The 24,430-nt window shown below is 43.1% G+C and overlaps 1 protein-coding gene across 2 annotated transcripts in view; it reads left to right on the forward strand.

Moving 5' to 3' along the window:
* RPS6KA3 (ribosomal protein S6 kinase A3) overlaps positions 1 to 24,430 on the forward strand; it is a 466,291-nt gene that overhangs the window by 223,371 nt on the left and 218,490 nt on the right. For both annotated transcript variants that reach the window (XM_053706379.1, XM_053706380.1), the window contains 2 exons: positions 18,047 to 18,084; positions 18,198 to 18,340. In XM_053706379.1, the coding sequence (XP_053562354.1) occupies positions 18,047 to 18,084; positions 18,198 to 18,340 (181 nt within the window). The remainder of the gene's footprint in view (positions 1 to 18,046; positions 18,085 to 18,197; positions 18,341 to 24,430) is intronic.

The following is a 24,430-nucleotide window of genomic DNA, read 5'->3' on the forward strand; positions in this document are numbered from 1 at the left end:
AGGTTCCTCTCCATTTAAATATATGTGATGAATGTGACAAACAAAGTAGGGACAATGATGCCACTGATAATAATGTTGCCCAAAATGATTCCTTAAGTGAGGGGAGTAAGCATGGTACTGCATCATCTCCTTCTATGTCTACACCAGTCTTGCCTACTCAGGAGGTCCCTAGTGAATCTAGTGCGCCAATCCTCCTTACTATGCAACAATTAACGGCTGTAATGGATAATTCTATTAAAAACATTTTAGCCAAAATGCCCACTTATCAGCGAAAGCGCGACTGCTCTGTTTTAGATACTGAAGAGCATGAGGACGCTGATGATAATGGTTCTGACATGCCCTTACACCAGTCTGAAGGGGCTAGGGAGGTTTTGTCTGAGGGAGAAATTTCAGATTCAGGAAAAATTTCTCAACAAGCTGAACCTGACGTTATTACATTTAAATTTAAATTGGAACTCTCCGCGCTCTGCTTAAGGAGGTGTTATCTACTCTGGATGATTGTGACAATTTGGTCATTCCAGAGAAATTATGTAAGATGGACAGGTTCCTAGAGGTCCCGGTGCCCCCCGAAGCTTTTCCTATACCCAAGCGGGTGGTGGACATTGTAAATAAAGAATGGGAAAGGCCCGGCATACCTTTTGTCCCTCCCCCTATATTTAAGAAATTATTTCCTATGGTCGACCCCAGGAAGGACTTATGGCAGACAGTCCCCAAGGTCGAGGGGGCGGTTTCTACTCTAAACAAACGCACCACTATCCCTATAGAAGATAGTTGTGCTTTCAAAGATCCTATGGATAAAAAATTAGAGGGTTTGCTTAAAAAGATGTTTGTTCAGCAAGGTTACCTTCTACAACCAATTTCATGCATTGTTCCTGTCACTACAGCAGCGTGTTTCTGGTTCGAGGAACTAGAAAAGTCGCTCAATCAAGCATCCTCTTATGAGGAGGTTATGGACAGAGTTCAAGCACTTAAGTTGGCTAACTCTTTTACCTTAGACGCCACTTTGCAATTAGCTAGATTAGCGGCGAAAAATTCAGGTTTTGCTATTGTGGCGCGCAGAGCGCTTTGGCTGAAGTCTTGGTCAGCGGATGTGTCCTCCAAGAACAGATTGCTTAACATCCCTTTCAAGGGGAAAACGCTGTTTGGCCCTGACTTGAAAGAGATTATTTCAGACATCACTGGGGGAAAGGGCCACGCCCTTCCTCAGGATAGGTCTTTTAAGGCTAAAAATAAAACAAATTTTCGTCCCTTTCGCAGAAACGGACCAGCCTCGAATTCTACATCCTCTAAGCAAGAGGGTAATTCTTCTCAAACCAAGCCAGCCTGGAGACCGATGCAAGGCTGGAACAAAGGTAAGCAGGCCAAGAAGCCCGCTACCGCTACCAAGACAGCATGAGATGCTGGCCCCCGATTCGGGACCGGATCTGGTGGGGGGCAGACTCTCTCTCTTCGCTCAGGCTTGGGCAAGAGATGTTCAGGATCCTTGGGCGCTAGAAATAGTTTCTCAAGGTTATCTCCTGGAATTCAAGGAACTACCCCCAAGGGGAAGGTTCCACAGGTCTCAATTGTCTTCAGACCAAATAAAAAGACAGGCATTCTTACATTGTGTAGAAGACCTGTTAAAAATGGGAGTGATTCATCCTGTTCCATTAGGAGAACAAGGGATGGGGTTTTACTCCAATCTGTTCATAGTTCCCAAAAAAGAGGGAACATTCAGGCCAATTTTGGATCTCAAGATCCTAAACAAATTTCTCAAGGTCCCATCGTTCAAGATGGAAACCATTCGGACAATTCTTCCTACCATCCAGGAAGGTCAATTCATGACCACGGTGGATTTAAAGGATGCGTATCTACATATTCCTATCCACAAGGAACATCATCGGTTCCTAAGATTCGCCTTTCTGGACAAGCATTACCAGTTTGTGGCACTTCCATTCGGACTAGCCACTGCTCCAAGAATTTTCACAAAGGTACTAGGGTCCCTTCTAGCGGTGCTAAGGCCAAGGGGCATTGCAGTAGTACCCTACTTGGACGACATACTGATTCAAGCGTCGTCTCTACCACAAGCAAAGGCTCATACGGACATTGTCCTAGCCTTTCTCAGATCTCACGGGTGGAAAGTGAACGTAGAAAAAAGTTCTCTATTCCCGTCAACAAGAGTTCCCTTCTTGGGAACAATAATAGACTCCTTGGAAATGAAGATTTTTCTGACAGAAGCCAGAAAATCAAAACTTCTAAGCTCTTGTCAAGTACTTCATTCTGTTCTTCTTCCTTCCATAGCGCAGTGCATGGAAGTAATAGGTTTGATGGTTGCGGCAATGGACATAGTTCCTTTTGCGCGAATTCATCTAAGACCATTACAACTGTGCATGCTCAGACAGTGGAATGGGGATTATACAGATTTGTCCCCGACGATCCAAGTAGATCAGAGGACCAGAGATTCACTCCGTTGGTGGCTGACCCTGGACAACCTGTCCCAAGGGATGAGCTTCAGAAGACCAGAGTGGGTCATTGTAACGACCGACGCCAGCCTGGTGGGCTGGGGCGCGGTCTGGAAACACCTGAAGGCTCAGGGTCTATGGTCTCGGGAAGAATCTCTTCTCCCGATAAACATTCTGGAACTGAGAGCGATATTCAATGCTCTCAAGGCTTGGCCTCAACTAGCAAAGGCCAAATTCATAAGGTTTCAATCAGACAACATGACGACTGTTGCATATATCAACCATCAGGGGGGAACAAGGAGTTCCCTGGCGATGGAAGAAGTGACCAAAGTAATTCAATGGGCGGAGCTTCACTCCTGCCACTTGTCTGCAATCCACATCCCAGGAGTGGAAAATTGGGAAGCGGATTTTCTGAGTCGTCAGACATTTCATCCGGGGGAGTGGGAACTCCATCCGGAAATCTTTGCCCAAATAACTCAATTATGGGGCATTCCAGACATGGATCTGATGGCGTCTCGTCAGAACTTCAAGGTTCCTTGCTACGGGTCCAGATCCAGGGATCCCAAGGCGACTCTAGTAGATGCACTAGTAGCGCCCTGGACCTTCAACCTAGCTTATGTGTTCCCACCGTTTCCCCTCATTCCCAGGCTGGTAGCCAGGATCAATCAAGAGAGGGCTTCGGTGATCTTGATAGCTCCTGCGTGGCCACGCAGAACTTGGTATGCAGACCTGGTGAATATGTCATCGGCTCCACCATGGAAGCTACCTTTGAGACGGGACCTTCTTGTTCAAGGTCCGTTCGAACATCCGAATCTGGCATCACTCCAACGGACTGCTTGGAGATTGAACGCTTGATTTTATCAAAGCGTGGGTTCTCAGATTCTGTCATTGATACTCTTATTCAGGCTAGAAAGCCTGTAACTAGGAAAATTTACCATAAAGTATGGAAGAAATATATCTGTTCGTGTGAATCGAAAGGATTCCCATGGAACAGGGTAAAAATTCCTAAGATTCTATCCTTTCTACAAGAGGGTTTGGAGAAAGGATTATCTGCAAGTTCTTTGAAGGGACAGATTTCTGCTTTATCTGTTTTACTTCACAAGAAGCTGGCGGCTGTGCCAGATGTTCAGGCTTTTGTTCAGGCTCTGGTTAGAATCAAGCCTGTTTACAAACCTTTAACTCCTCCTTGGAGTCTCAATTTAGTTCTTTCAGTTCTTCAAGGGGTTCCGTTTGAACCCTTACATTCCGTAGATATTAAGTTATTATCTTGGAAAGTTTTATTTTTGGTTGCAATTTCTTCTGCTAGAAGAGTTTCAGAGTTATCTGCTCTGCAGTGTTCTCCTCCTTATCTGGTGTTCCATGCAGATAAGGTGGTTTTGCGTACTAAACCTGGTTTTCTTCCGAAAGTTGTTTCTAGTAAAAATATTAACCAGGAGATAGTTGTGCCTTCTTTGTGTCCGAATCCAGTTTCAAAGAAGGAACGTTTGTTGCACAATTTGGATGTAGTTCGTGCTCTAAAATTCTATTTAGAGGCTACAAAGGATTTCAGACAAACATCTTCCTTGTTTGTTGTTTATTCTGGTAAAAGGAGAGGTCAAAAAGCAACTTCTACCTCTCTCTCTTTTTGGCTTAAAAGCATCATCAGATTGGCTTATGAGACTGCCGGACGGCAGCCTCCTGAAAGAATCACAGCTCATTCCACTAGGGCTGTGGCTTCCACATGGGCCTTCAAGAACGAGGCTTCTGTTGATCAGATATGTAAGGCAGCGACTTGGTCTTCACTGCACACTTTTACCAAATTTTACAAATTTGATAATTTTGCTTCTTCTGAGGCTATTTTTGGGAGAAAGGTTTTGCAAGCCGTGGTGCCTTCCATCTAGGTGACCTGATTTGCTCCCTCCCATCATCCGTGTCCTAAAGCTTTGGTATTGGTTCCCACAAGTAAGGATGACGCCGTGGACCGGACACACCTATGTTGGAGAAAACAGAATTTATGTTTACCTGATAAATTACTTTCTCCAACGGTGTGTCCGGTCCACGGCCCGCCCTGGTTTTTTAATCAGGTCTGATGATTTAATTTCTCTAACTACAGTCACCACGGTATCATATGATTTCTCCTATGCAAATATTCCTCCTTTACGTCGGTCGAATGACTGGGGAAGGCGGAGCCTAGGAGGGATCATGTGACCAGCTTTGCTGGGCTCTTTGCCATTTCCTGTTGGGGAAGAGAATATCCCACAAGTAAGGATGACGCCGTGGACCGGACACACCGTTGGAGAAAGTAATTTATCAGGTAAACATAAATTCTGTTTTTTTTGCACAATCTTAGTTGCAGTAGATCATCAGATTAAAGCAGCTGGTGCTGTGTAACTGACCAACTAATCGCTGACCACCTAATTGATAATGAGATTTGTTGACTATTTTTATGATCAAACTTGCCGATTAGTTGTTGCGGCCCTACTTCTAACATTGCTACGCCTATTATAGAAAGCCAGGATTGGTTACTCTGTTGTTTCTTTTCTATAGGTCCCTGGTAGAAATGGTGAAGCAGCCACACCTCAGAAAACAGCTCCTACCTGACATAGCAGGATCCACAGTTATGTGCTTTCCCTTCTAGGTTTGAAGGTACCGGCACTATAGGGGTAAATCCTTGTTGAAAGTATTTGAATCTGTTTTAGGGGCACTGCTTTTATGTGAAAAGAGGCATTATTTTTTATTGGGGTTCAGAGTTGGAGAGTGTATTTAGTGTTTGACAGGTGTTGCAATCGCTTTTTCAGCTTAGCTTATTTGGTGCAATCACTTTTGTTGTGCTAATGTTTGTTTTCACGCCGTTTTTGTTTGGCGCAGTTATTTAAAAAAAAAAAAGTTTTTTTTAATTGCGGTCACGTTGACGGCTCCTCCTTCCGGTTTTCGGCTTCTCTATTCAGATCTGAGATTCCCGCGGCGAGTTTGGAGGTTGCAGTTTCCTCTATCTACAATGGCAAGTGGATTTGGCTGTTATAGAGAGGTTAGTTACAAGGTGGTGTATTTTGCTACCGGGTGTGTCCGGTTGTCTGTGTAAGTGGGATAGCAACTTCTGGAGGGGTAAGACCTCTGCAGAGCTGAGGGTTTCAGGTGTTTGTTTTTTTGCTTCATATAAATAAACTTAATTTGGCATTTAAAATGTTTTTGTTAATTGTTAGGAACTGATTCCCAATTATGGACACTAATACTGAAGTTGATTCATTTGAAAAATGCTTATTGTGTTTGGAGGTTAAGATAATTCCTCCTTTACAATTTTGCTCTTCATGTCTAAATAAAACTTTAAAGTTTAAAGATAAGATGTCTCTCCCTGAGCCTCCTTTCTCTCAGTATAGTGTTATCCTAGCTATGCCTCAGCTTTCCCCTCAAGCTTCATATGCAGTGTCCTGCGGTCCCTCTCAACCTCCTGGGAGTGTTTTTTTTTACCTGGGGATTTCGCTGCGCAGATTTCTTTGGCTGTTTCTTCATCTTTAGCAGCTTTTCCAAAGCTTTCTGGTAAGCGTAAGAGGAAATCTAAACAAATTGATGTTAGTTGGGCTGACTCTGCTAAGGCTGCATTAGTCAGTTTGTCTCAATTATCTGATGAGGATGATTCTTCAGTGGCTTTAAAGGGGGAATTGTCAGATTCTGATACTGTAGTGACCAATTCTGCAGATTCAGAGGAGATTAATTTCAGATTTAAGTTAGAACACCTTTGAGTTCTTTTGAAGGAGGTCCTTGCTACTTTGGAAGAATCAGACACATCTGTTGCGGAGAATCCAAAGAGGTCTAGTAAGCTTAATAGGGTATATGATATACCCTCATCAGTGAAAGTATTTCCAGTTCCAGACCGTATTGCAGATATTATAACTCAGGAATGGGATAAACCAGGGATTTCTTTTTCCCCCGTCCCCTGTTTTTAAAAATGTTTCCTGTTGCTAATGCTATTCGTGATTTGTGGCGCACGGTGCCTAAGGTAGAGGGAGCTATCTCTTCTCTGGCTAAGAGAACTACTATTCCTATTGAAGATAGTTGTTTTTTCAAGGATCCCATGGATAAGAAGCTTGAGGCTTTTTTGAAGAAGATGTACATTCATCAGGGATTACAGTGGCAACCTGTTGCTAGTATTGCTACAGTTGCGGGGGCAGCATCTTACTGGTGCAATGATTTATCTAATCTTATCCTTAGAAGAGACTACTATAGAGGAGATCCAAGACAGGATCAAGGCTCTCAAGCTAGCCAATACCTTTATTTGTGATGCCAACATGCAAGTTCTTAGGTTGGGTGCTAAGATTTCTGGTCTTACCGTTTTAGCTTGTAGAGCTCTGTGGTTAAAATCTTACATCCAAGTCCAAGCTTTTTTCTCTGCCTTATAAGGGTAAAACCTTGTTTGGGCCAGGTCTGGCAGAAATTATTTCTGACATTACAGGTGGAAAGGTTTCTTTCCTACCTCAGGATAAAACGAATAGACCTATGGGTTGCCAGAATTCTAATTTTCGTAACTTTAAGGGACAGAAATCTTCCTCTTCCAAGAATAGGGGGAAGCAAGCTAAGAAGCCTTCCATTAGATCTAAATCAACATGAAGGGGCCGCCCCGCTCCTGTAGTGGATCAAGTTGGGGGGGCAGGCTTTCTATTTTTCAGCAGGCTTGGATACGCATTGTTCCAGATCCTTGGGCCATAGATATAGTATCCCACGGTTGCAGAATAGGATTCAAATCTTGTCCTCCCAGGGGCAGGTTCCACTTGTCAAGGTTATCTGCGAACCAGATAAAGAGAGAGGCTTTCTTAAACAGTGTAAAGGACCTATCATCCCTGTGAGTGATTGTTCTAGTTCCTCTAGTGGAACAGGGTCTAGGATTCTATTCAAATCAATCTATTTGTAGTTCCCAAGAAGGAGGGCACTTTTCGTCACATTCCAGACCTAAAGTGTCTCAATAAATTCCTCAGGGTTCCGTCCTTCAAGATGGAGACCATCCATTCTATTCTTCCTTTGGTCCAAAAGGGTCAGTTCATGACGACCATATAGCTGAAGGATGCGTATCTTCATGTTCCTATTCACAGGGATCATTTCTAGTATCTAAGGTTTACCTTCCAGGACAAACATTTCCAGTTTGCTGCCCTTCCTTTTAGCCTTGCTACAGCTCCCAGAATTTTTACAACAGTTCCGGGGTCTCTTCTGACTGTGATAAGGTCTCAAGGTATTGCTGTGGCGCCTTATCTAGACGACGTTCTAGTTCAAGCACCATCTTTTGATCTGGCAAGATCTCATACAGAGATGTTGTCTATTCTACGTTCCCATGGGTGGAAAGTGTATCTGGGAAAGAGTTCCCTTGTTCCAGATACAAGGGTTTGTTTCTTGGGAACAATCATAGATTCCCTGTACATGAAGATTTTTCTGATGGACTTCAGAAAATCCAAACTTCATGTTTCTTGCCTATCTTTCTAGTCTATTTGTTTATCTGTGGCTCAATGCATGGAGGTGATTGGATTGATGGTTGCCTCCATGGGCATCATTCCTTTTGCTCGGTTCCATCAGATCTGTCGCAGAAGATAAATTTGGATTCCCCAACAAGAGTCTCACTCTCGTGGTGGGTTTCGCAGGATCATCTGTCTTCGGGCATATGCTTCCTGAGGCCTTCCTGGGTGATTGTGACCACGGATGTAGGCTGGGGAGCAGTTTGGGGTTTCTTAAAGACACAGGGTCTGTGGACTCCAGAGGAGTCATCTCTTCCAATAAACATCTTGGAGTTGAGAGCAATTTCTATGCTTTAAAAGCTTGGTCTCAACTAGCTTTGGTCCGATTTATCAGATTTCAGTCAGTCAACATCACCTTGGTGGCCTACATCAATCACCAGGGAGGAATTCTGAGTTCCTTGGCAATGAAGGAGGTGACTTGCATCCTTCAGTGGGCGGAGTCTCACGATTGCCATCTCTCTGCCACCCACATAACGGGGGTAGACAACTGTGAGACGGATTTTCTAAGCAGGCAGATTTTTCATCCCGGAGAGTGGGCTCTCCACCCAGAGGTTTTCACAATAATAACTGTCTCAGGTGGGGGGTTCCGGAGTTGGATCTGATAGCATCTCGTCAAAACGCCAAGCTTCCAAAGTACGGTTCAAGGTCAAGAGATCCTCAAGCAGTTCTGGTAGATGCTCTAGCGGTTCCTTTTAGCTTCAATCTAGCATACCTGTTTCCTCTGTTTGCGTTGCTTCCACGAGTAGTTGCTCGCATCAAACAGGAGAGAGCTTCTGTTATTCTAATAGCTTCTGTATGGCCTCACAGGATCTGGATCACGGATCTGGTTGACTGCCATTTCTTCCGCTGTGGAGGTTGCCTTTAAGGAAGGACCTTCTACTTCAGGGTCCCTTTCTTCATCCAAATCTGGTTTCTCTGAAGCTGACTGCTTGGAAATGGAACGTCTAAGTTTGGCTAGACGTGGCTTCTCTGAGAGAGTCATAGATACTATGCTTCATGCTTGTAAACCAGTTACTCGCAGAATTTACCTTCATTGGTGTGATTCAAAGGGTTTTTCTTTGAACAAAGTAAGGGTTCCTCGAATTTTGGCTTTTCTTCATGAGGGCCTGGAGAAGGGTTTGTCAGTCAGTACTTTTAAGGGTCAGATTTTTGCTCTGTCTATTCTTCTGCATAAACGTCTGGCAGTTCTGCCAGATGTTCAGTCTTTTGTTCAGTCAGAATTAACCCTGTGTTTAAATCTGTTGCTCCTCCCTTAAAGTCTTAACCTTGTTCTTAGATTTTTTCAGCAGGCTCCTTTTGAGCCGATGCATTCTGTTAATATTACTATCTTGGAAGGTTTTGTTTCTTCTTGCTATTTCTTCTGCTCGCAGAGTTTCCAAACCTTCGGCTCTGCATTGTGATTCCCCTTACCTTATTTTTCATGCTGATAAGGCGGTCCTTCGTACTAAGCTGGGGTTTCTACCTAAGGTAGTGTCGGATCGCAATATTAATCAGGAAATTTTTGTTCCCTCTTTTTGTCCTAACCCTTGTTCCCAGAAGGAACGTCTTTTGCATAACTTAGATGTTGTGTGTGCTCTTAAATTTTACCTTCAAGCAACTAAAGATTTTCGGCAGACTTCTACCCTTTTTGTTGTTTTCTTTCGTAAGCGTGGGGGTCAGAAGGCCACTTCTTCCACTCTTTCTCTCTGATTGAGAAATGTTATCTGTTTATCTTATGAGACAGCTGGACAGCAGCCCCCTGAGAGAATTACAGCTCATTCCACTAGAGCTGTTTCATCTTCATGGGCTTTAAAAAATTAAGCTTCTATGGAGCAAATCTGTAAGGCGGCCACTTGGTCCTCTATACTTACTTTTTCCAAATTCTGCAAATTTGATACTTTTGCCTCAGCTGAGGCATCTTTTGGAAGAAAAGTTCTTCAAGCGGTGGTGCCTTCAGTTTAGGTCTGCCTGTCTTGCTCTCCCTCCATATTCATTCTGTGTCCTCTAGCTTGGGTATTGGTTCCCACTAGTAATTAGAAAGTTTTGTGGACTCTCCATGCCATAGGAAAGAAAACAAAATTTATGCTTACCTGATAAATGTATTTATTTCCGGGCAGGGAGAGTCCATGACCCCCCCCCCCCCCCCACTTATTCAAATTAAGACAGCAGTTTTTTTTGTAAAGTCCTCAGGCACCTCTATATCCTTGTTATCTTCCGTTTCCCTTCAGCTGAATGACTGGGTGTAATGGGTAAGGGAAGTGACACTTAACAGCTCTGCTGGGTTGCTCTTTGTCGCCAGCTGCTGGCCAGGAGTGAATATCCCACTAGTAATTAGAATGTTTCGTGGACTCTCCATGCCTGGAAAGAAATTTATCAGATAAGCATAAATTTTGTTTTACTACCTTTTGGAGCAAACTCTTAGCCCAATAATGCTTTTCACAGAGGAGAACTTTCCTGAAGTATATCAATCTGATCCCATCTAACAAGGTTAATCCAGCGCCGAAATACCAGGCAATCTTATTCTGAACAAGAAACATGGCAATGCCAGACAATCGTTTCGGCCTTCATTAAGCCACTTCAGTAAGATGCAGCCATATTCCTCTTAGCACATTGAGCAAGAAGTCCATGTCTGGTTTCACCCATCACTCTTAGGAAGACTTCCCCAGGGTCATATTAAAAATGCATACAGGAAGAGAAGCGCTTTCTCGGGCATGATCAGCTCAATAGTTTTGTTCCATGGTGATTTACCACCTAGGAGCAAACTCTTATTGTGCTTTTCACAGAGAAGAACTTTCCTAAAGTATATCAGTCTGATCCCATTTAACAAGGTCTGTCCATTCCCAAAATGCCAGGCAATTCTCCTCTGAACATACTTGCAGACACTTGGGCTATGATTTTCTCCAAAATATAAAAGAAGAGGCAGTGACAACAGCATTAGTGCAAATGTTAAAATGGAGTTTAGGAAGGAAAAAACTCCTAAAATAACTAGTCTGTTTTTAGTTGTCATTGTAAATGGTCATTTCTTTTCTGACAGACTTTTATAAAGCCAATAACATGGTTAACAAACTAAAGACTCTTTCTTTTACAAAATATGACGAGTCCACGGATTTCATCCTTACTTATGGGATATCGCCTCCTGGTCAGCAGGAGGAGGCAAAGAGCTCCACAGCAGAGCTGCTTATATAGCTCCTCCCTTCCCTCTCACTCCAGTCATTCTATTTGCCTGTGTTAGTGATGGGAAGAGGTAAAGTGAGGTGTTAGGTTAGATTCTTCATTCAAGAGTTTTCTATTTTTCAAATGGTGCCAAAGTGTACTATTTTATTATAGGGCAGCGTTTGGAGTGTTAGCCTTTTAGGCTATGGGAACTAGTGGAGTTTTTATCTTCACTGCACCTCCCACGCTTATGCTGCTTCTATGTGTATGGTCTTATAGAATGCTAACTAAGACCCTGTTTCGTTCACAGGACCTCAGGAGGAAGAGTGGACCTCTTGATACTGTGATGTTGTCATGCTGTTCCTCAGCATGGAGGTAGGTGCAGTGTTTTTATTCTGGGCACAATAATATCTCAGATTAACTGTACTGATACTATGCTGTTGGGGGTTAAAATTAAAGTATCCCTTTATCAGATAGTAGAATGATCCAGACACTCTGGCAGTTTGATAATCCAGAAGCGCTGGAATATGGGCACAAGAAACGTTACTTTTATTTTCCAGACACTAAGGGCACTGGGAGATAATGTATGGGACGTTTGTATAACCAGGCACTCTGGCATTAAATTTGGGCCTGAAGCACTGGGACATACTGTGTGGGGTTAACTTTGAGTAAAGCAATCTTTGGGCTGGCTGTCGCTGGGGATAATTCATGTGCAAATTTAGTTTGTGATACGTTCCGATAATAGGCCGCATGGTGGTTGAGATTAATGCCCACGATGGGCGGGTCTTGCTACTTTGCACACTTTGACAGCGCTGTGTTACTGTGGTGGTTCCGGATGGCATCTTTTTATCTCGGCTCCTAAGTCGGCTTGAGGGATACATACAAGCAACTTAGGTGCGCCGGATTGTGCCTGCTTAGTCTGGTCGCGGGAGCAGGTAGGAGCTGCTGCGGCGAGGTGACAGTTTTTCTCTGAATTATACCGGAGTGTTATTGCAATAGCCGCATACAGCAACTATTAAATTGTGTGGTGCAGTATTTTTTCTTTTAAAGATACAGTACTCACTGTATAATAAGTTTGTGAGCTAATTTTAATATGCTCAATACAATTAGACAAACTTGTTTGGCTTTTTTGTTTCAATTTATCACAATGGATGACGAACAACATACATGCCTTCTGTGTTTAAATTCTATTGTGGAGCCCCCTGTTACACTTTGTCCCTCATGTATTAATAGGGCATTACAGTGTAAAGAGCAAATTTTATTAGATAATGATAATGATGATTATCCTCAGACTGAGGAGACTCGGGATAAACCGCAATTTTCTCCCCAAGCGTCTCAGCCCATAATGCCCGCGCAGGCGACACCATGTTCCTCAACGGCGTCTGCGCCATTCACTCTGCAGGATATGGCTGCAGTTATGTCATCAACTCTTACAGAAGTGTTATCTAAGTTGCCAGTACTACAGGGTAAACGTTGTATAAAAGAGACCCAGGTGGTCCAAGCGACTTCTGATTCCTTGATGGCGATCTCTGATGTTCCCTCCCAGTAATCTGAGGGGGGGGTAGGGAGGTTCTATCGGAAGGGGAACTGTCTGACTCAGGTAGTGCATTACCCAAGACAGATTCGGACGTGATGTCCTTTAGGTTTAAGCTTGAACACCTTCGACTGTTACTGCGGGAGGTTCTGCTTACTCTGGATGACCGTGACTCTATTGTGGTCCCTCCAGAAAAATTGTGTAAGATAGACAGGTATTTGGAATTCCCTACTTATTCTGATGTTTTTCCGATTCCTAAGAGAATTTCGTAAATTATTTCTAAGGAATGGGAAAGACCGGGTATACCGTTCTCTCCTTCTCCTATTTTTAAGATGTACCCTTTACCTGCCACCGTTCGGGACTCTTGGCAAACAATTCCTAAGGTGGAGGGAGCCATTTCTACCCTGGCTAAGCGTACGACTATCCCTATTGAGGACAGTTGTGCCTTCAAAGACCCTATGGATAAAAAGTTGGAGGGTCTTCTAAAAAAAGCTATTTGTTCATCAAGGGTTTCTATTGCAACCAACGGCTTGCATTGTACCAGTCACAACTACGGCTGCTTTTTGGTTTGACGCCCTAGAGGCCCTTAAGTCTGAGACTCCTTTGGAAGAAATAATGGATAGAATTAAGGCCCTTAAACTGGCCAATTCTTTTGTTACATATGCTGCTTTTCTGATTGCCAAGTTGGCGGCTAAGAATGCAGGTTTTTCCATTTTAGCACGCAGAGCCTTATGGTTGAAGTCTTGGTCTGCGGATGTGTCTTCTAAATCCAAGCTTTTGGCTATTCCTTTCAAAGGAAAGAACCTATTCGGGCCAGAATTGAAAGAGATCATTTCTGACATTACGGGAGGTAAGGGACACCTCCTCCCTCAGTATAAGACATCTAAACAAAGGAGGCAGAGTAATTTTCGTTCCTTTCGAAATTTCAAGGGAATCCCTTCTACCTCTTCAGCTAAGCAGGAAGGAAACTTTGCTCAAGCCAAGTCCACTCGGAGACCCAACCAGGCGTGGAAAAAGGGCAAACAACCCAAGAAGCCTGCTGCTGCTCCCAAGACAGCATGAAGGGGCGGCCCCCGATCCGTGACCGGATCCAGTAGGGGGCAGACTTTCTCTCGTTGTCCAGGCTTTGATAAGAGATGTTCAGGATCCCTGGACACTAGAAATTGTCTCATGGGTATCAACTGGAGTTCAAAAATTATCTCCCAAGGGAAGGTTTCTTCTTTCACGGTTGTCTGTAGACCAGACAAAAAGAGAGGCGTTCTTACGTTGTGTAAAATACCTCTCCACTATGGGAGTAATTCGTCCCGTCCCAATTCAGGAACTGGGGCAGGGGTTTTACTGGAACGTTCAGACCCATTTTAGATCTCAAGAGTCTAAACAAGTTTCTCAGATTCCCATCCTTCAAGATGGAGAAGATTCGGACAATTCTTTCATTGATCCAGGAGGGTCAATATATGACTACCGTAGACTTAGAGCGACATGAAGGCCCACATTTTTTCTTTCATGATTTAAAAAGAGCATGCCATTTTAAATAACTTTCTAATTGACTTATTTTATCTAATTTGCTTCATTGTCTTGATATTCTTTGCTGAAAAAGCATATCTAGATAGGCCCAGTAGCTGCAGATTGGTGGCTGCACATAGATGCCTCGTGTAATTGGCTCACACATGTACATTGCTATTTCTTCAACAAAGGATATCTTAAAAATGAAGCAAATTAGATAATAGAAGTAAATTGGAAAGTTGTTTAAAATTGTATTCTCTACCTGAATCATGAAAGAAAAATTTTGGGTTTAGTGTCCCTTTAAAGGATGCATATCTTCACATTCCTATCCACAGATATCATCACCAGTTTCTAAGGTTTGCCTTTCTGGACAAACATTTTCAGTTCGTGGCTCTTCCTTTCGGGCTGGCCATGGCACCCAGGATCTTCACAAAGGTTCTATGGTCTTTGCTAGCGATTCTCAGACCGCGGGGCATTGCAGTGGCACCTTATCTGGATGATATTCTAATCCAGGCTTCGTCTTACCAGCTGACAAGGTCTCATACCGACATGGTTCTGTCCTTTTTAAGGACTCATGGGTGGAAGGTGAATCTAGAAAAGAGTTCACTAATTCCACAGACAAGGTTTCCTTTCCTGGGAACTCTAATAGATTCAGTGTCCATTAAAATCTTCTTGACGGAAGTCAGAAAGTTAAAGATTCTAAATACATGCCGAACCCTTCAGTCCAATCCTTGGCCATCAGTGGCTCAGTGCATGGAGGTAATTGGGTTGATGGTAGCGGCAATGGACATCATTCCGTTTGCTCGTTTTCATCTCAGACCTCTACAACTGAGCATGCTCAGACAGTGGAATGGAGATTATGTAAATTTGTCTCCTCAAATAAATCTGGATCAGGAGACGAGGGACTCTCTTCTTTGTTGGTTGTCGCCGGATCATCTGTCCCAAGGGACGTGCTTCCACAGACCCTCATGGGTGATAGTGACGAAGGACGCCAGGGCTCAGGGTGTGTGGACTCCTTCAGAGTCTCTACTTCCAATCAATATTCTGGAGTTGAGAGCAATATTCAACACACTTCAGGCTTGGCCTCAGTTGGCTTCGGCCAAATTCATCCGATTTCAGTCGGACAACATCACGACTGTGGCTTACATCAATCAGGGAGGAACAAGGAGTTCCTTAGCGATGATGGAAGTATCCAAGATAATTCGGTGGGCGGAGACTCACTCTTGTTATCTGTCAGCAATCTACATCCCAGGAGTGGACAACTGGGAGACGGATTTTTTGAGCAGACAGACATTTCATCCGGGGGAAATGGGAGCTTCACCCGGAGGTCTTTACTTCCCTGATTCTCAAGTGGGGCAGACCGGAATTGGATCTGATGGCATCTCGTCAGAATGCCAAGCTCCCGAGATACGGATCCAGGTCCAGGGATCCTCAGGCCAAACTGATAGATGCCTTGGCAGTGCCTTGGTCGTTCAACCGTTTGCTCTCCTCCCCCGGGTAATTGCTCGGATCAAACAAGAGAGGGCTTCGGTGATTCTAATCGCTCCCTCGTGGCCTCGCAGGACTTGGTATGCCGATCTGGTGGACATGACATCTCTGCCGCTGTGGAAGCTTCCATTGAGGCAGGACCTTCTAATTCAGGGACCCTTCCTTCATCCGAATCTAATTTCTCTGCAGCTGACTGCTTGGAGATTGAACGCTTGATTTTATCTAAGCGGGGGTTCTCTGATGCGGTCATTGATGCTTTGATTCAGGCACGTAAGCCTGTTACTAGAATTTACCATAAGATATGGCGTAAATATCTTTATTGGTGCAAATCCAAGGGTTACTCATGGAGTAGGGTTCGGATTCCCAGGATTTTTTCTTTTCTCCAAGAAGGATTGCAGAAGGGATTGTCAGCAAGTTCCCTAAAGGGACAGATTTCTGCTTTGTCCATTTTGCTACACAAGCATCTGGCAGATGTTCCAGATGTTTAATATTTTTGTCAGGCTTTGGTTAGAATCCGGCCTGTGTTTAGACCCATTACTCCTCCTTGGAGTTTAAATTTAGTTCTTAATGTTCTTCAAGGGGTTCCGTTTGAACCCATGCATTCCATAGATATTAAGTTATTATCTTGGAAGGTTTTATTTTTGGTTGCTATTTCTTCTGCTCGCAGAGTTTCTGAACTTTCGGCATTGCAATGTGATTCTCCTTATCTTATTTTCCATTCTGATAAGGTGGTGTTACGTACTAAACCTGGTTTTCTTCCGAAGGTTGTTTCTAACAAGAATATTAATCAGGAAATTGTTGTTCCTTCCTTGTGTCCTATTCCTTCCTCTAAGAAGGATCGTCAGTTACATAATTTGGATGTAGTCCGTGCCTTGAAGTTCTATTTGCAGATGACTAAGGATTTTCGTCAATCATCATCTCTTTTTGTGGTGTTTGCTGGGAAACATAGGGGTCAGAAAGCTACAGCTACTTCCCTTTCTTTTTGGCTGAGGAGTATCATCCGTGCTGCTTATGAGACTGTTGGACAGCAGCCTCCAGAAAGAATTACGGCTCATTCTACTAGAGCTGTGGCTTCCACGTGGGCATTTAAAAATGATGCTTCTGTTGAAAAGATTTGCAAGGTGGCAACTTGGTTGTCTCTTCACACTTTTTCCAAATTTTCCAAATTTGATACTTTTGCTTCATCTGAGGCTGTTTTTGGGAGAAAGGTTCTTCAAGCAGTGGTGCCTTCCGTTTAGGTTCCTGTCATGTCCCTCCCTTTCATCCGTGTCCTATAGCTTTGGCATTGTATCCCATAAGTAAGGATGAAATCCGTGGACTCGTCATATCTTGTAAAAGAAAAGGAAATTTATGCTTACCTGATAAATTTATTTATTTTACGATATGACAAGTCCACGGCCCACCCTGTCATTTTCTAAGACAGGTCTTTATTTTTGTTAAACTTCAGTCACCTCTGCTCCTTGGATTTTCCTTTCTCTTCCTAACTTCGGTCGAATGACTGGAGTGGGAGGGAAGGGAGGAGCTATATATGCAGCTCTGCTGTGGAGCTCTTTGCCTCCTCCTGCTGACCAGGAGGCGATATCCCATAAGTAAGGATGAAATCCGTGGACATATCGTAAAAGAAATACATTTATCAGGTATGCATACATTTCCTTTTTCTAACAGTAAATATTGTATGACTATTAATATATTGCATAGCTTTATATCAGCTAATTATTCTGTTTTACTGCCTTAGATTATCTCTAAGTGAGGAAATAGATAGCAAATGATTTACCCAAGTGACTTATCATTCAATCAACCTGAGCTGTATTTCCCCACATGCCTTTTTATCAGTATAGGGTGCAATTTGTAATCAGTTTAGAATTTAAGAAAATGTTCTCTTTCATAGAATCCTTTTTACAGGAGCTTTTTTGTTCTAAAATTCTGGATCCTCCTAGAGCTTTGTCAAGATTTTGTTCAGCGTGACTGCATTAGATAAGTGGAATGTACCAAATTACTGTTGCTCTTTTCCACTGTACGCAGTTTGCCCCATTTATCAAATCACAGGGGGACAGGATTCCCTACTTGGAAACCTGTCTGCATATGGTCATGGCGAGTAGGCATCGGACTCTTACATTCACTGCCCGCATTTAACATTGCATGTGTATTTTACTTTTGCAGTGCCACCCTTGCTCGCTCATGAGCAGGGACTGTCAGTCACCCTAAATTAGCAAGTAGTATTACCACTGCTTAACTTGCAGCAAGCAGGCTCGCATCAGCTTCAGATGCTTAATAAATGTATCCCAGTGTTTAGTTATATTCCTAATGCAGATTGACAAACAAACATTTTATGTCATCTCCAATAATGTTTTTTCCTTCCAAATAGAATAAGTAGTGCATGTTTTGAGATTATATCCTTAGCATAAGATAAAATAGTATTGCTTTACGGTAGTTGTTTTGTATGATAATCAACATCTCACTATTTCTTCTAGCATATTGCTTGATGAAGAAGGCCACATAAAGTTAACAGGTATGCACAACTATTATACAAATTAGTGGCAAGAATAAAGAATAAAATATACTATTATTGATGAAGTGTCCTGCAATATATGTGATATATTTATTTAGTTAAATCTTTTGCAGATTTTGGCCTTAGTAAAGAGTCTGTTGACCATGAAAAAAAAGCCTATTCTTTCTGTGGCACTGTAGAATACATGGCTCCAGAAGTAGTTAATAGACGGGGGCATACACAAAGTGCGGATTGGTGGTCTTTTGGTGTTCTTATGGTATGTTTTGGTTTCAGTATTTTGTCTGATTAATTGTCTAAGTTAAGAACAGATGAGGATTAGTTTTGTGCATCAATTCCTATGATTTAAACTAGAGATAACTTAGAAGATTTTAAAATATTGCACCACAATTTTTTTTATATGGAGGGATGGTTTAAATGGCAGTATAGGCCAAGGGCCACATTGCTGTGCTGCCAATTGCTATGTAGCCATTCATTCCTAAATATTTCAAACACACATTTTATAGCCCCACATCTGTCCACCTTGCTAAAACACCATAGGTTAAAATGTTATAGCTTTGTTGTTCAATGGCAATAATTAGAAGAATTTAATTTTGTCATTTTTCTACACCTTTACAAAAAAAAATTTCCATACCCCTCTTTTATGGAGGAAATAAAGGCTCTAAAAGTGCTTCCTCCCCCTAATCAAACACAGAATAGGTGATTAATTGACCCTTCATTTAAAAGAGGGGGACTTACTCCTTTCACATGAGGGGTTGCATACACCTCTAATTAAATTTGAGGGGTAGATGGCAGCTTTGTAATAGCCCCCCATTTACCCAGCGCTATAATTGCCTGGTTGTTAGTGAGTTAGGTTATGACCATTTTCTACTTTCAATTGAGGGTTAAAGAAACCTATAATATTTATTTAATGATTCAAATAGAGCATACATTTCTTTTATACAGGTGGTGAGAGTACACGATCCATTATTTCTGGGAATTACTTTTCTCTACCACTAGGAGGCGGCATAGATTCTCAAACCCCAAGTGCCCTTTATAACCCCTTCCACGTCACACATAGTTTGTGATTCTTTTTTCAACTCGTGATTTATTTTTATTTTTTATAAACACTCCATAATTGTACGCTGGGACTTGTCTTTTGCCTCACTTTATGGATCTACAATATACTCCTCTTACATAACCTCTGCTGATATGTTTTCCATAATGGTTCAGCTGTCTACTGCTTCTTTGCTGATGGACGATTGTCTACTGGTAAGTAACATTTAGACACTCTATAGCTATGAGCACTTTTTTTAAGTATGTGGAGAGAGAGGGGAGAGATATCTCACAAAAGTGAGTACACCCCTCACATTTTTGTAAATATTTTATAGTATCTTTTCATGTGACAACACTGAAGAAAAGACACTTTGCTACAATGTAAAGTGAGTGAGTATACAGCCTGTATAACAGTGTAGATTTGCTGTCCCCTCAAAATAACTCAACACACAGCCATTAATGTCTAAACCGTTGGCAACAAAAGTGAGTACACTAATTGGCGCCTCTATACTTTGTTTTACATCTTTAGTTTCTCTCTGTTTGGATGCTGATAGAGAGCTGCCGTTTCGCTCAGCCAGCTGGATTGCTGCCAAAATCCAGCCCGCCCCTATTGGCATAATTGAATGCCTTCACCTATTGTGAGTACCCTGTGATCATATTATATTGGTACACCTTCAGAATCTCCATTGATCTGCACCATTGGCGCCCCTTCCGTGTTGTTCTTTCTTTTCAAAAGTGAGTACACCCCTAAGTGGAAATGTCCAAATTGGGCCCAAAGTGTCAATATTTTGTGTGGCCACAATTATTTATTTCATGTAAGTGGCAAGAGTCCATGAGCTAGCGACTTATGGGATATACATTCCTACCAGGAGGGGGCAAAGTTTCCCAAACCTCAAAATGCCTATAAATACACCCCTCACCACACTCATACCTTAGTTTTACAAACTTTGCATCCTATGGAGGTGGTGAAGCAAGTTGTACTTGATTTCTTCTGTGATATGCGCTTCTTAGCATTCTTAAGCCCAATTCCTCAAAGTACAGTGTTTGCCAGAGGGATGTGAAGGGAGTATTTCATGTTGATTATATGTTTTCACCCATGGGAAATCTATTCAAAGGCTCTCTGTAATCGGTCGCAGGGATTCATCTCCTACCTCCCTTTTCAGATCGACAATATACTCTTATACTATTACCTCTGCTGATATTTTTCAGTACTGGTTTGGCTGTCTGCTATATGTGGATGGGTGTCTTCTGGTAAGTATGTATCATTTTTTTTAAGACGCTCTCAGCTATGTTTGGTGCTTTATATTATATAGGAAAGTTTTAAATATATGTGTTTGCTTATATTTGCCATGAGTCAGGTCTATGTATATTTCTCTTTTTTGCAGCCTATCAGTTTCAGTATGAAAATTATGTTTGGGAAGATTATTTTTCTTACCTGGGGTTCCAGTTCTTCTAATTTGACTTTGTTTTCCAAATTTTCACCGGCAGACTAGGCTCGCAAGGATGCAAAATGACGTTTTTTGTGTGTCATTCGTGACGTGAAAAATATTTTGGCCGCAAAGTTGCGTCTATGGTGGCGCAAGTCTCATCATTATTTGCGCTTGTTATGATGCAAATTGCATCATTTCCTGGTGTTTGCTTTGGCGGCCAAGAAAACATAATTTATGCTTACCTGATAAATTTATTTCTCTTGTAGTGTGTTCAGTCCACGGATCATCCATTACTTATGGAATATATTCTCTCCCTAACAGGAAATTGCAAGAGGATCACCCAGCAGAGCTGCTACATAGCTCCTCCCCTCACATGTCATATTCAGTCATTCGACCAAAACAAGACGAGAAAGGAGGAACCATAGGGTGCAGTGGTGACTGAAGTTTTAATTAAAATTTAGATCTGCCTTAAAAAGACAGGGCGGGCCGTGGACTGAACACACTACAAGAGAAATAAATTTATCAGGTAAGCATAAATTATGTTTTCTCTTGTTAAGTGTGTTCAGTCCACGGATCATCCATTACTTATGGGATACCAATACCAAAGCCAAGTACACGGATGATGGGAGGGACAAGGCAGGCACTTAAACGGAAGGAACCACTGCCTGTAGAACCTTTCTCCCAAAAACAGCCTCCGAAGAAGCAAAAGTGTCAAATTTGTAAAATTTCGAAAAAGTGTGAAGCGAAGACCAAGTCGCAGCCTTGCAAATCTGTTCAACAGAGGCCTCATTCTTAAAGGCCCAGGTGGAAGCCACAGCTCTAGTGGAAGGAGCTGTAATTCTTTCAGGGGGCTGCTGTCCAGCAGTCTCATAGGCTAAACGTATTATGCTACGAAGCCAAAAGGAGAGAGAGGTTGTCAAAGCTTTTTGACCTCTCCTCTTTCCAGAGTAAACGACAAACAGGGAAGAAGTTTGACGAAAATCTTTAGTTGCCTGTAAATAGAATTTCAGGGCACGGACTACATCCAGATTATGCAAAAGTCGTTCCTTCCTTGAAGAAGGATTAGGACATAATGAAGGAACAACAATCTCCTGATTGATATTCCTGTTAGAGACTACCTTAGGTAAAAACCCAGGTTTAGTACGCAGAACTACCTTGTCTGAATGGAAAATCAGATAAGGAGAATCACAGTGTAAGGCCGACAATTCCGAGACTCTTCGAGCCGAGGAAATAGCCATCAAAAATAGAACTTTACAAGATAAAAGTTTAATATCAACGGAATGAAGGGGTTCAAACGAAACTCCTTGAAGAACTTTAAGAACCAAGTTTAAGCTCTACGGAGGAGCAACAGCTTTAAACACAGGCTTAATCCTAGCTAAAGCTTGACAAAATGCCTGGACGTCTGGAACTTCTGCCAGACGCTTGTGCAAAAGAATAGACAGAGCAGAAATCTGTCCCTTTAAAGAACTAGCTGATAAGCCTTTTTCCAAGCCCTCTTGGAGAAAAGACAATATTCTCGGAATCCTAACCTTACTCCATGAGTAACTCTTGGATTCACACCAATACAGGTATTTACGCCATATCTTATGGTAGATTTTTCTGGTAACAGGCTTTCGTGCCTGTATCAAAGTATCAATAACTGACTCGGAGAAGCCGCGCTTTGATAGGATCAAGCGTTCAATCTCCACGCAGTCAGTCTCAGAGAAATTAGACTTGGATGATTGAAAGGACCTTGTATTAGAAGGTCTTTCCTCAAAGGTAGAGTCCATGGAGGACAGGACGACATGACCACTAGGTCTGCATACCAGGTCCTGCGTGGCCACGCAGGCGCTATCAGAATCGCCGATGCTCTCTCCTGTTTGATCTTGGCAATCAGTCGAGGGAGCATTGGAAACGGTGGAAACACATAAGCCATGTTGAAAAACCAAGGCTCTGCTAGAGCATCTATCAGCTTTGCTCCCGGGTCCCTGGACCTCGAACCGTAAAGAGGAAGTTTGGCATTCTGGCGAGACGCCATGAGATCCAGATCTGGTTTGCCCCAACGATGAACCAGTTGAGCAAATACCTCCGGATGGAGTTCCCACTCCCCCGGATGAAAAGTCTGACGACTTAGAAAGTCCGCCTCCCAGTTCTCCACTCCTGGGATGTGGATCGCTGACAAGTGGCAAGAGTGAGACTCTGCCCAGCGAATTATCTTTGAGACTTCCAACATCGCTAGGGAGCTCCTGGTTCCCCCTTGATGGTTGATGTAAGCCACAGTCGTGATGTTGTCCGACTGAAATCTGATGAACCTCAGTGTTGCTAGCTGAGGCCAAGCTAGAAGAGCGTTGAATATTGCCCTTAGCTCCAGGATATTTATTGGGAGGAGTTTCTCCTCCTGAGTCCAGGATCCCTGAGCCTTCAGGGAATTCCAGACTGCGCCCCAGCCTAGGAGGCTGGCATCTGTTGTTACAATCGTCCAATCTGGCCTGCGAAAGGTCATGCCCCTTGACAGGTTGACCCGAGATAACCACCAGAGAAGAGAATCTCTGGTCTCTTGATCCAGATTTAGTAGAGGGGACAAATCTGAGTAATCCCCATTCCACTGACTTAGCATGCACAATTGCAGCGGTCTGAGATGCAGGCGCGCAAATGGCACTATGTCCATTGCCGCTACCATTAAGCCGATTACTTCCATGCATTGAGCCACTGACGGGCGTGGAATGGAATGAAGGACCCGGCAAGCATTTAAGAGTCTTGATAACCTGGCCTCCGTCAGGTAAATTTTCATTTTTACAGAATCTATCAGAGTCCCTAGGAAGGAGACTCTTGTGAGTGGTGATAGAGAACTCTTTTCCATGTTCACCTTCCACCCATGCGACCTTAGAAATGCCAGAACTATCTCTGTATGAGACTTGGCAATTTGCAAGCTTGGCGCCTGTATCAGGATGTCGTCTAGATACGGAGCCACCGCTATGCCTCGCGGTCTTAGAATCGCCAGAAGAGAGCCCAGCACCTTTGTAAAGATTCTCGGGGCCGTAGCCAACCCAAAGGGAAGAGCTACAAACTGGTAATGCCTGTCTAGAAAGGCAAATCTTAGGAACCGATGATGATCTTTGTGAATCGGTATGTGAAGATAGGCATCCTTTAAATCCACCGTGGTCATGTACTGACCCTCTTGGATCATGGGTAGAATAGTCCGAATAGTTTCCATTTTGAACGATGGAACTCTTAGGAATTTGTTTAAAATCTTTAAGTCCAATATTGGCCTGAAGGTACCCTCTTTCTTGGGAACCACAAACAGATTTGAGTAAAACCCCTGTCCTTGTTCCGTCCGCGGAACTGGGTGGATCACTCCCATTACTAGGAGGTCTTGAACGCAACATAGGAATGCCTCTTTCTTTATTTGGTTTTCTGATAACCTTGAAAGATGAAATCTCCCTAGAGGAGGAGAAGCCTTGAAGTCCAGAAGATATCCCTGAGATATGATCTCCAACGCCCAGGGATCCTGGACATCTCTTGCCCACGCCTGGGCGAAGAGAGAAAGTCTGCCCCCCACTAGATCCGTTTCCGGATAGGGGGCCCTCCCTTCATGCTGTCTTAGGGGCAGCAGCAGGTTTTCTGGCCTGCTTGCCCTTGTTCCAGGCTTGTCTGTAGCGAGCAACGGTTCCTTCCTGTTTTGGGGCGGAGGAGGTTGACGTTGCTCCTGCCTTGAAGTTTTGAAAGGCACGAAAATTAGACTGTTTGGCCTTCGATTTGGCCTTGTCCTGAGGAAGGGTATGACCCTTACCTCCCGTAATGTCAGCGATAATTTCTTTCAGGCCGGGCCCGAATAAGGTTTGCCCCTTGAAAGGAATGTTAAGTAATTTAGATTTAGAAGTCACATCAGCTGACCAGGATTTAAG

The sequence above is a fragment of the Bombina bombina genome, chromosome 3 (assembly GCF_027579735.1).
Source record: "Bombina bombina isolate aBomBom1 chromosome 3, aBomBom1.pri, whole genome shotgun sequence".
In the NCBI taxonomy this organism is placed as follows: Eukaryota; Metazoa; Chordata; class Amphibia; order Anura; family Bombinatoridae; genus Bombina; species Bombina bombina.